The 13,208-nt window shown below is 43.8% G+C and overlaps 1 protein-coding gene across 1 annotated transcript in view; it reads left to right on the top strand.

Moving 5' to 3' along the window:
- Nucleotides 1–13,208, top strand: part of LOC115116658 (pumilio homolog 2-like) — an 80,176-nt gene that overhangs the window by 47,261 nt on the left and 19,707 nt on the right. Inside the window, exons 11-12 of the mRNA XM_065020080.1 lie at nt 144–282; nt 840–977. Of these exons, the coding sequence (XP_064876152.1) occupies nt 144–282; nt 840–977 (277 nt within the window). The remainder of the gene's footprint in view (nt 1–143; nt 283–839; nt 978–13,208) is intronic.

Below are 13,208 nucleotides of genomic sequence, written 5' to 3'. Positions count from 1 at the left end.
AATGTCAGTGTGTGTTCATGGCGTTTTACTAAGAACAACACCTTGTGGAGTTAAACCAGCCCTCCACCGCTACTCAGCCTTTCCCATTGGCTCAGTCTCAGACCCTTCTGCCCTCCTATTGGCTAACCTTTATGTAACTCTAGGTGATGCGTGGGGGTGGTAACCAGCGACCCCTGACCCCTAGCCAAGGTCAACAGGGTCAGCAGAACGACCAGCTGATCGCCGCCGCAGCAGTCAACTCAGCTCTCGCCTTCGGACAGGGGCTGGCTGCCGGCGTGCCTGGTGAGCAAGACATTTACTAACACACACACACACACACACACACACACACACACACACACACACACACACCCCACCTGGTGAGCAAGACATTTACTAACACACACACACACCCCGCCCGGTGAGCAAGACATTTACTAACACACACACACACACACACACACACCCCACCTGGTGAGCAAGACATTTACTAACACACACACACACCCCGCCCGGTGAGCAAGACATTTACTAACACACACACACACACACACACACCCCACCTGGTGAGCAAGACATTTACTAACACACACACACACACACACCCCACCTGGTGAGCAAGACATTTACTAACACACACACACACACACACCTCGCCTGGTGAGCAAGACATTTACTAACACACACACACACACACCTCGCCTGGTGAGCAAGACATTTACTAACACACACACACACACACACCCCGCCTGGTGAGCAAGACATTTACTAACACACACACACACACACACCCCGCCTGGTGAGCAAGACACACGCGCGCACACACACAGACAGATTAACCCATGAGTTCCTCTCTGCAGGCTATCCCATGCTGGCTCCAGCTGCTTACTATGACCAGACGGGGGCGCTAGTGGTCAACACCGGATCTAGGGGCGGACCCGTACGCCTCATGACCCCCGCAGGCTCAGTTATTATCTCTCCCTCCGCTGCACAAGCAGGTAACACACTCCTTCATTTACACTATCACTCTGTCACCCTAATACAGTATCTCTGTCACCCTAATACAGTATCTCTGTCACTCTGTCACCCTAATACAGTATCTCTGTCACTCAGTCACCCTAATACAGTATCTCTGTCACCCTAATACAGTATCTCTGTCACTCTGTCACCCTAATACAGTATCTCTGTCACCCTAATACAGTATCTCTGTCACTCTGTCACCCTAATACAGTATCTCTGTCACTCTGTCACCCAAATACAGTATCTCTGTCACCCTAATACAGTATCTCTGTCACTCTGTCACCCTAATACAGTATCTCTGTCACTCTGTCACCCTAATACAGTATCTCTGTCACCCTAATACAGTATCTCTGTCACCCTAATACAGTATCTCTGTCACCCTAATACAGTATCTCTGTCACTCTGTCACCCTAATACAGTATCTCTGTCACTCTGTCACCCTAATACAGTATCTCTGTCACTCTGTCACCCTAATACAGTATCTCTGTCACCCTAATACAATATCTCTGTCACTCTGTCACCCTAATACAGTATCTCTGTCACCCTAATACAGTATCTCTGTCACTCAGTCACCCTAATACAGTATCTCTGTCACTCAGTCACCCTAATACAGTATCTCTGTCACTCAGTCACCCTAATACAGTATCTCTGTCACTCTGTCACCCTAATACAGTATCTCTGTCACTCTGTCACCCTAATACAGTATCTCTGTCACTCTGTCACCCTAATACAGTATCTCTGTCACTCTGTCACCCTAATACAGTATCTCTGTCACTCTGTCACCCTAATACAGTATCTCTGTCACTCAGTCACCCTAATACAGTATCTCTGTCACTCTGTCACCCTAATACAGTATCTCTGTCACTCTGTCACCCTAATACAGTATCTCTGTCACTCAGTCACCCTAATACAGTATCTCTGTCACTCAGTCACCCTAATACGGTATCTCTGTCACTCAGTCACCCTAATACGGTATCTCTGTCACCCTAATACAGTATCTCTGTCACTCAGTCACCCTAATACAGTATCTCTGTCACTCAGTCACTATCTCTGTCACCCTAATACAGTATCTCTGTCACTCAGTCACCCTAATACAGTATCTCTGTCACTCAGTCACCCTAATACAGTATCTCTGTCACTCTGTCACCCTAATACAGTATCTCTGTCACTCAGTCACCCTAATACAGTATCTCTGTCACTCAGTCACCCTAATACGGTATCTCTGTCACTCAGTCACCCTAATACGGTATCTCTGTCACCCTAATACAGTATCTCTGTCACTCAGTCACCCTAATACAGTATCTCTGTCACTCAGTCACTATCTCTGTCACCCTAATACAGTATCTCTGTCACTCAGTCACTCTAATACAGTATCTCTGTCACCCTAATACAGTATCTCTGTCACCCTAATACAGTATCTCTGTCACTCTGTCACCCTAATACAGTATCTCTGTCACTCTGTCACCCTAATACAGTATCTCTGTCACTCAGTCACCCTAATACAGTATCTCTGTCACTCTGTCACCCTAATACAGTATCTCTGTCACTCTGTCACCCTAATACAGTATCTCTGTCACTCAGTCACCCTAATACAGTATCTCTGTCACTCTGTCACCCTAATACAGTATCTCTGTCACTCAGTCACCCTAATACAGTATCTCTGTCACTCAGTCACCCTAATACGGTATCTCTGTCACTCAGTCACCCTAATACGGTATCTCTGTCACCCTAATACAGTATCTCTGTCACTCAGTCACCCTAATACAGTATCTCTGTCACTCAGTCACTATCTCTGTCACCCTAATACAGTATCTCTGTCACTCAGTCACTCTAATACAGTATCTCTGTCACCCTAATACAGTATCTCTGTCACTCAGTCACCCTAATACAGTATCTCTGTCACTCAGTCACCCTAATACAGTATCTCTGTCACTCAGTCACTATCTCTGTCACCCTAATACAGTATCTCTGTCACTCAGTCACCCTAATACAGTATCTCTGTCACTCAGTCACTCTAATACGGTATCTCAGTCACCCTAATACAGTATCTCTGTCACTCAGTCACTCTAATACGGTATCTCAGTCACCCTAATACAGTATCTCTGTCACTCAGTCACCCTAATACAGTATCTCTGTCACTCAGTCACTCTAATATGATATCTCTGTCACCCTAATACAGTATCTCTGTCACTCAGTCACCCTAATACGGTATCTCAGTCACCCTAATACGGTATCTCAGTCACCCTAATACAGTATCTCTGTCACTCAGTCACTCTAATACGGTATCTCTGTCACCCTAATACGGTATCTCTGTCACCCTAATACGGTATCTCTGTCACCCTAATACAGTATCTCTGTCACTCAGTCACCCTAATACGGTATCTCTGTCACCCTAATACGGTATCTCTGTCTCTGTCACCCTAATACGGTATCTCTGTCACCCTAATACAGTATCTCTGTCACTCTAATACGGTATCTCTGTCACTCAGTCACCCTAATACGGTATCTCTGTCACTCAGTCACTCTAATACGGTATCTCTGTCACCCTAATACGGTATCTCTGTCACCCTAATACAGTATCTCTGTCACTCAGTCACTCTAATACGGTATCTCTGTCACTCTGTCACCCTAATACGGTATCTCTGTCACCCTAATACGGTATCTCTGTCACCCTAATACGGTATCTCTGTCACCCTAATACGGTATCTCTGTCACCCTAATACGGTATCTCTGTCACCCTAATACGGTATCTCTGTCACCCTAATATGGTATCTCTGTCACCCTAATATGGTATCTCTGTCACCCTAATATGGTATCTCTGTCACCCTAATACAGTATCTCTGTCACTCAGTCACTCTAATACGGTATCTCAGTCACCCTAATATGGTATCTCTGTCACCCTAATACAGTATCTCTGTCACTCAGTCACCCTAATATGGTATCTCTGTCACCCTAATACAGTATCTCTGTCACTCAGTCACCCTAATACGGTATCTCTGTCACCCTAATACGGTATCTCTGTCTCTGTCACCCTAATACGGTATCTCTGTCACCCTAATACAGTATCTCTGTCACTCTAATACGGTATCTCTGTCACTCAGTCACCCTAATCACGGTATCTCTGTCACTCAGTCACTCTAATACGGTATCTCTGTCACCTTAATACGGTATCTCTGTCACCCTAATACAGTATCTCTGTCACTCAGTCACCCTAATATGGTATCTCTGTCACCCTAATACAGTATCTCTGTCACTCAGTCACCCCTAATACGGTATCTGTCACCCCTAATACGGTATCTCTGTCACCCTAATACGGTATCTCTGTCACCCTAATATGGTATCTCTGTCACCCTAATACGGTATCTCTGTCACTCAGTCACCCTAATATGTATCTCTGTCACCCTAATATGGTATCTCTGTCACCCTAATATTGTATCTCTGTCACCCTAATACAGTATCTCTGTCACTCAGTCACTCTTATACAGTATCTCTGTCACTCTAATACGGTATCTCAGTCACCCTAATATGGTATCTCTGTCACCCCTAATACAGTATCTCTGTCACTCAGTCACTCTAATACGGTATCTCAGTCACCCTAATATGGTATCTCTGTCACCCTAATACAGTATCTCTGTCACTCAGTCACTCTAATACGGTATCTCAGTCACCCTAATATGGTATCTCTGTCACCCTAATACAGTATCTCTGTCACTCAGTCACCCTAATATGGTATCTCTGTCACCCTAATACAGTATCTCTGTCACTCAGTCACCCTAATACGGTATCTCTGTCACTCAGTCACCTAATACGGTATCTCTGTCACTAATACGGTATCTCTGTCACTCAGTCACTCTAATACAGTATCTCAGTCACCCTAATATGGTATCTCTGTCACCCTAATACAGTATCTCTGTCACTCAGTCACTCTAATACGGTATCTCAGTCACCCTAATACAGTATCTCTGTCACTCTGTCACCCTAATACAGTATCTCTGTCACTCTGTCACCCTAATACAGTATCTCTGTCACTCTGTCACCCTAATACAGTATCTCTGTCACCCTAATACAATATATCTGTCACTCTGTCACCCTAATACAGTATCTCTGTCACCCTAATACAGTATCTCTGTCACTCAGTCACCCTAATACAGTATCTCTGTCACTCAGTCACCCTAATACAGTATCTCTGTCACTCAGTCACCCTAATACAGTATCTCTGTCACTCTGTCACCCTAATACAGTATCTCTGTCACTCAGTCACCCTAATACAGTATCTCTGTCACTCTGTCACCCTAATACAGTATCTCTGTCACTCTGTCACCCTAATACAGTATCTCTGTCACTCTGTCACCCTAATACAGTATCTCTGTCACTCAGTCACCCTAATACAGTATCTCTGTCACTCTGTCACCCTAATACAGTATCTCTGTCACTCTGTCACCCTAATACAGTATCTCTGTCACTCAGTCACCCTAATACAGTATCTCTGTCACTCAGTCACCCTAATACGGTATCTCTGTCACTCAGTCACCCTAATACGGTATCTCTGTCACCCTAATACAGTATCTCTGTCACTCAGTCACCCTAATACAGTATCTCTGTCACTCAGTCACTATCTCTGTCACCCTAATACAGTATCTCTGTCACTCAGTCACCCCTAATACAGTATCTCTGTCACTCAGTCACTATCTCTGTCACCCTAATACAGTATCTCTGTCACTCTGTCACCCTAATACAGTATCTCTGTCACTCTGTCACCCTAATACAGTATCTCTGTCACTCTGTCACCCTAATACAGTATCTCTGTCACTCTGTCACCCTAATACAGTATCTCTGTCACTCTGTCACCCTAATACAGTATCTCTGTCACTCAGTCACCCCTAATACAGTATCTCTGTCACTCTGTCACCCTAATACAGTATCTCTGTCACTCTGTCACCCTAATACAGTATCTCTGTCACTCAGTCACCCTAATACAGTATCTCTGTCACTCTGTCACCCTAATACAGTATCTCTGTCACTCAGTCACCCTAATACAGTATCTCTGTCACTCAGTCACCCCTAATACGGTATCTCTGTCACTCAGTCACCCTAATACGGTATCTCTGTCACCCTAATACAGTATCTCTGTCACTCAGTCACCCTAATACAGTATCTCTGTCACTCAGTCACTATCTCTGTCACCCTAATACAGTATCTGTCACTCAGTCACTCTAATACAGTATCACCCTAATACAGTATCTGTCACTCTGTCACCCTAATACAGTATCTCTGTCACTCTGTCACCCTAATACAGTATCTCTGTCACTCTGTCACCCTAATACAGTATCTCTGTCACTCTGTCACCCTAATACAGTATCTCTGTCACTCAGTCACCCTAATACAGTATCTCTGTCACTCAGTCACCCTAATACAGTATCTCTGTCACTCTGTCACCTAATACAGTATCTCTGTCACTCTGTCACCCTAATACAGTATCTCTGTCACTCTGTCACTAATACAGTATCTCTGTCACTCTGTCACCCTAATACAGTATCTCTGTCACTCTGTCACCCTGTCACTCAGTCACAGTATCTCTGTCACTCAGTCACCCTAATACGGTATCTCTGTCACTCAGTCACCCTAATACGGTATCTCTGTCACCCTAATACAGTATCTCTGTCACTCAGTCACCCTAATACAGTATCTCTGTCACTCAGTCACTATCTCTGTCACCCTAATACAGTATCTCTGTCACTCAGTCACTCTAATACAGTATCTCTGTCACCCTAATACAGTATCTCTGTCACTCAGTCACCCTAATACAGTATCTCTGTCACTCAGTCACCCTAATACAGTATCTCTGTCACTCAGTCACTATCTCTGTCACCCTAATACAGTATCTCTGTCACTCAGTCACTAATACAGTATCTCTGTCACTCAGTCACCCTAATACAGTATCTCTGTCACTCAGTCACTATCTCTGTCACCCTAATACAGTATCTCTGTCACTCAGTCACTCTAATACTGTATCTCTGTCACTAATACAGTATCTCTGTCACTCAGTCACCCTAATACAGTATCTCTGTCACTCAGTCACCCTAATACAGTATCTCTGTCACTCAGTCACTATCTCTGTCACCCTAATACAGTATCTCTGTCACTCAGTCACCCTAATACAGTATCTCTGTCACTCAGTCACCCTAATACAGTATCTCTGTCACTCAGTCACTATCTCTGTCACCCTAATACAGTATCTCTGTTACTCAGTCACCCTAATACAGTATCTCTGTCACTCAGTCACTCTAATACGGTATCTCTGTCACCCTAATACGGTATCTCTGTCACCCTAATACGGTATCTCTGTCACCCTAATACAGTATCTCTGTCACTCAGTCACCCTAATACGGTATCTCTGTCACCCTAATACGGTATCTCTGTCTCTGTCACCCTAATACGGTATCTCTGTGTCCAATTTGTAAGTCGCTCTGGATAAGAGCGTCTGCTAAATGACTTAAATGTAAATGTAAATGTCTCTGTCACCCAAATACAGTATCTCTGTCACTCTAATACGGTATCTCTGTCACTCAGTCACCCTAATACGGTATCTCTGTCACTCAGTCACTCTAATACGGTATCTCTGTCACCCTAATACGGTATCTCTGTCACCCTAATACAGTATCTCTGTCACTCAGTCACTCTAATACGGTATCTCTGTCACTCTGTCACCCTAATACGGTATCTCTGTCACCCTAATACGGTATCTCTGTCACCCTAATACGGTATCTCTGTCACCCTAATACGGTATCTCTGTCACCCTAATACGGTATCTCTGTCACCCTAATACGGTATCTCTGTCACTCAGTCACCCTAATATGGTATCTCTGTCACCCTAATATGGTATCTCTGTCACCCTAATATGGTATCTCTGTCACCCTAATACAGTATCTCTGTCACTCAGTCACTCTAATACGGTATCTCAGTCACCCTAATATGGTATCTCTGTCACCCTAATACAGTATCTCTGTCACTCAGTCACCCTAATATGGTATCTCTGTCACCCTAATACAGTATCTCTGTCACTCAGTCACCCTAATACGGTATCTCTGTCACCCTAATACGGTATCTCTGTCTCTGTCACCCTAATACGGTATCTCTGTCACCCTAATACAGTATCTCTGTCACTCTAATACGGTATCTCTGTCACTCAGTCACCCTAATACGGTATCTCTGTCACTCAGTCACTCTAATACGGTATCTCTGTCACCCTAATACGGTATCTCTGTCACCCTAATACAGTATCTCTGTCACTCAGTCACCCTAATATGGTATCTCTGTCACCCTAATACAGTATCTCTGTCACTCAGTCACCCTAATACGGTATCTCTGTCACCCTAATACGGTATCTCTGTCACCCTAATACGGTATCTCTGTCACCCTAATATGGTATCTCTGTCACCCTAATACGGTATCTCTGTCACTCAGTCACCCTAATATGGTATCTCTGTCACCCTAATATGGTATCTCTGTCACCCTAATATTGTATCTCTGTCACCCTAATACAGTATCTCTGTCACTCAGTCACTCTTATACAGTATCTCTGTCACTCTAATACGGTATCTCAGTCACCCTAATATGGTATCTCTGTCACCCTAATACAGTATCTCTGTCACTCAGTCACTCTAATACGGTATCTCAGTCACCCTAATATGGTATCTCTGTCACCCTAATACAGTATCTCTGTCACTCAGTCACTCTAATACGGTATCTCAGTCACCCTAATATGGTATCTCTGTCACCCTAATACAGTATCTCTGTCACTCAGTCACCCTAATATGGTATCTCTGTCACCCTAATACAGTATCTCTGTCACTCAGTCACCCTAATACGGTATCTCTGTCACTCAGTCACCCTAATACGGTATCTCTGTCACCCTAATACGGTATCTCTGTCACTCAGTCACTCTAATACGGTATCTCAGTCACCCTAATATGGTATCTCTGTCACCCTAATACAGTATCTCTGTCACTCAGTCACTCTAATACGGTATCTCAGTCACCCTAATACAGTATCTCTGTCACTCTGTCACCCTAATACAGTATCTCTGTCACTCTGTCACCCTAATACAGTATCTCTGTCACTCTGTCACCCTAATACAGTATCTCTGTCACCCTAATACAATATATCTGTCACTCTGTCACCCTAATACAGTATCTCTGTCACCCTAATACAGTATCTCTGTCACTCAGTCACCCTAATACAGTATCTCTGTCACTCAGTCACCCTAATACAGTATCTCTGTCACTCAGTCACCCTAATACAGTATCTCTGTCACTCTGTCACCCTAATACAGTATCTCTGTCACTCAGTCACCCTAATACAGTATCTCTGTCACTCTGTCACCCTAATACAGTATCTCTGTCACTCTGTCACCCTAATACAGTATCTCTGTCACTCTGTCACCCTAATACAGTATCTCTGTCACTCAGTCACCCTAATACAGTATCTCTGTCACTCTGTCACCCTAATACAGTATCTCTGTCACTCTGTCACCCTAATACAGTATCTCTGTCACTCAGTCACCCTAATACAGTATCTCTGTCACTCAGTCACCCTAATACGGTATCTCTGTCACTCAGTCACCCTAATACGGTATCTCTGTCACCCTAATACAGTATCTCTGTCACTCAGTCACCCTAATACAGTATCTCTGTCACTCAGTCACTATCTCTGTCACCCTAATACAGTATCTCTGTCACTCAGTCACCCTAATACAGTATCTCTGTCACTCAGTCACTATCTCTGTCACCCTAATACAGTATCTCTGTCACTCTGTCACCCTAATACAGTATCTCTGTCACTCTGTCACCCTAATACAGTATCTCTGTCACTCTGTCACCCTAATACAGTATCTCTGTCACTCTGTCACCCTAATACAGTATCTCTGTCACTCTGTCACCCTAATACAGTATCTCTGTCACTCAGTCACCCTAATACAGTATCTCTGTCACTCTGTCACCCTAATACAGTATCTCTGTCACTCTGTCACCCTAATACAGTATCTCTGTCACTCTGTCACCCTAATACAGTATCTCTGTCACTCAGTCACCCTAATACAGTATCTCTGTCACTCTGTCACCCTAATACAGTATCTCTGTCACTCAGTCACTCTAATACAGTATCTCTGTCACCCTAATACAGTATCTCTGTCACTCAGTCACCCTAATACAGTATCTCTGTCACTCAGTCACCCTAATACAGTATCTCTGTCACTCAGTCACTATCTCTGTCACCCTAATACAGTATCTCTGTCACTCAGTCACCCTAATACAGTATCTCTGTCACTCAGTCACCCTAATACAGTATCTCTGTCACTCAGTCACTATCTCTGTCACCCTAATACAGTATCTCTGTTACTCAGTCACCCTAATACAGTATCTCTGTCACTCAGTCACTCTAATACGGTATCTCAGTCACCCTAATACAGTATCTCTGTCACTCAGTCACTCTAATACGGTATCTCAGTCACCCTAATACAGTATCTCTGTCACTCAGTCACCCTAATACAGTATCTCTGTCACTCAGTCACTCTAATATGATATCTCTGTCACCCTAATACAGTATCTCTGTCACTCAGTCACCCTAATACGGTATCTCAGTCACCCTAATACAGTATCTCTGTCACTCAGTCACTCTAATACGGTATCTCTGTCACCCTAATACGGTATCTCTGTCACCCTAATACGGTATCTCTGTCACCCTAATACAGTATCTCTGTCACTCAGTCACCCTAATACGGTATCTCTGTCACTCAGTCACTCTAATACGGTATCTCTGTCACCCTAATACAGTATCTCTGTCACTCAGTCACCCTAATACGGTATATCTGTCACCCTAATACAGTATCTCTGTCACTCAGTCACCCTAATACGGTATCTCTGTCACCCTAATACGGTATCTCTGTCACCCTAATACAGTATCTCTGTCACTCAGTCACCCTAATACGGTATCTCTGTCACCCTAATACGGTATCTCTGTCTCTGTCACCCTAATACGGTATCTCTGTCACCCTAATACAGTATCTCTGTCACTCTAATACGGTATCTCTGTCACTCAGTCACCCTAATACGGTATCTCTGTCACTCAGTCACTCTAATACGGTATCTCTGTCACCCTAATACGGTATCTCTGTCACCCTAATACAGTATCTCTGTCACTCAGTCACCCTAATATGGTATCTCTGTCACCCTAATACAGTATCTCTGTCACTCAGTCACTCTAATACGGTATCTCTGTCACTCTGTCACCCTAATACGGTATCTCTGTCACCCTAATACGGTATCTCTGTCACCCTAATACGGTATCTCTGTCACCCTAATACGGTATCTCTGTCACCCTAATACGGTATCTCTGTCACCCTAATACGGTATCTCTGTCACTCAGTCACCCTAATATGGTATCTCTGTCACCCTAATATGGTATCTCTGTCACCCTAATATGGTATCTCTGTCACCCTAATACAGTATCTCTGTCACTCAGTCACCCTAATATGGTATCTCTGTCACCCTAATACAGTATCTCTGTCACTCAGTCACCCTAATACGGTATCTCTGTCACTCAGTCACCCTAATACGGTATCTCTGTCACCCTAATACGGTATCTCTGTCACTCAGTCACCCTAATACGGTATCTCTGTCACCCTAATACAGTATCTCTGTCACCCTAATACAGTATCTCTGTCACTCAGTCACCCTAATACAGTATCTCTGTCACTCAGTCACCCTAATACAGTATCTCTGTCACTCAGTCACTATCTCTGTCACCCTAATACAGTATCTCTGTTACTCAGTCACCCTAATACAGTATCTCTGTCACTCAGTCACTCTAATACGGTATCTCAGTCACCCTAATACAGTATCTCTGTCACTCAGTCACCCTAATACAGTATCTCTGTCACTCAGTCACTCTAATACGGTATCTCTGTCACTCAGTCACTCTAATACGGTATCTCTGTCACCCTAATACGGTATCTCTGTCACCCTAATACAGTATCTCTGTCACTCAGTCACCCTAATATGGTATCTCTGTCACCCTAATACAGTATCTCTGTCACCCTAATACGGTATCTCTGTCACCCTAATACGGTATCTCTGTCACCCTAATATGGTATCTCTGTCACCCTAATACGGTATCTCTGTCACTCAGTCACCCTAATATGGTATCTCTGTCACCCTAATATGGTATCTCTGTCACCCTAATATTGTATCTCTGTCACCCTAATACAGTATCTCTGTCACTCAGTCACTCTTATACAGTATCTCTGTCACTCTAATACGGTATCTCAGTCACCCTAATATGGTATCTCTGTCACCCTAATACAGTATCTCTGTCACTCAGTCACTCTAATACGGTATCTCAGTCACCCTAATATGGTATCTCTGTCACCCTAATACAGTATCTCTGTCACTCAGTCACTCTAATACGGTATCTCAGTCACCCTAATATGGTATCTCTGTCACCCTAATACAGTATCTCTGTCACTCAGTCACCCTAATATGGTATCTCTGTCACCCTAATACAGTATCTCTGTCACTCAGTCACCCTAATACGGTATCTCTGTCACTCAGTCACCCTAATACGGTATCTCTGTCACCCTAATACGGTATCTCTGTCACTCTAATACAGTATCTCTGTCACCCTAATACAGTATCTCTGTCACTCAGTCACCCTAATACAGTATCTCTGTCACTCAGTCACCCTAATACAGTATCTCTGTCACTCAGTCACTATCTCTGTCACCCTAATACAGTATCTCTGTCACTCAGTCACTCTAATACGGTATCTCAGTCACCCTAATACAGTATCTCTGTCACTCTAATACGGTATCTCAGTCACCCTAATACAGTATCTCTGTCACTGTCACCCTAATACAGTATCTCTGTCACTCAGTCACTCTAATACGATATCTCTGTCACCCTAATACAGTATCTCTGTCACTCAGTCACTATCTCTGTCACCCTAATACGGTATCTCTGTCACCCTAATACGGTATCTCAGTCACCCTAATACAGTATCTCTGTCACTCAGTCACTCTAATACGGTATCTCTGTCACCCTAATACGGTATCTCTGTCACCCTAATACAGTATCTCTGTCACTCAGTCACCCTAATACAGTATCTCTGTCACTCAGTCACCCTAATACGGTATATCTGTCACCCTAATACAGTAT

This window comes from Oncorhynchus nerka, linkage group LG7 (genome assembly GCF_034236695.1).
Source record: "Oncorhynchus nerka isolate Pitt River linkage group LG7, Oner_Uvic_2.0, whole genome shotgun sequence".
Classification (NCBI taxonomy): domain Eukaryota; kingdom Metazoa; phylum Chordata; class Actinopteri; order Salmoniformes; family Salmonidae; genus Oncorhynchus; species Oncorhynchus nerka.
The sequence above is the reverse complement of the archived record's forward strand: the minus strand, read 5'-3'. Positions and strand labels throughout refer to the sequence as shown.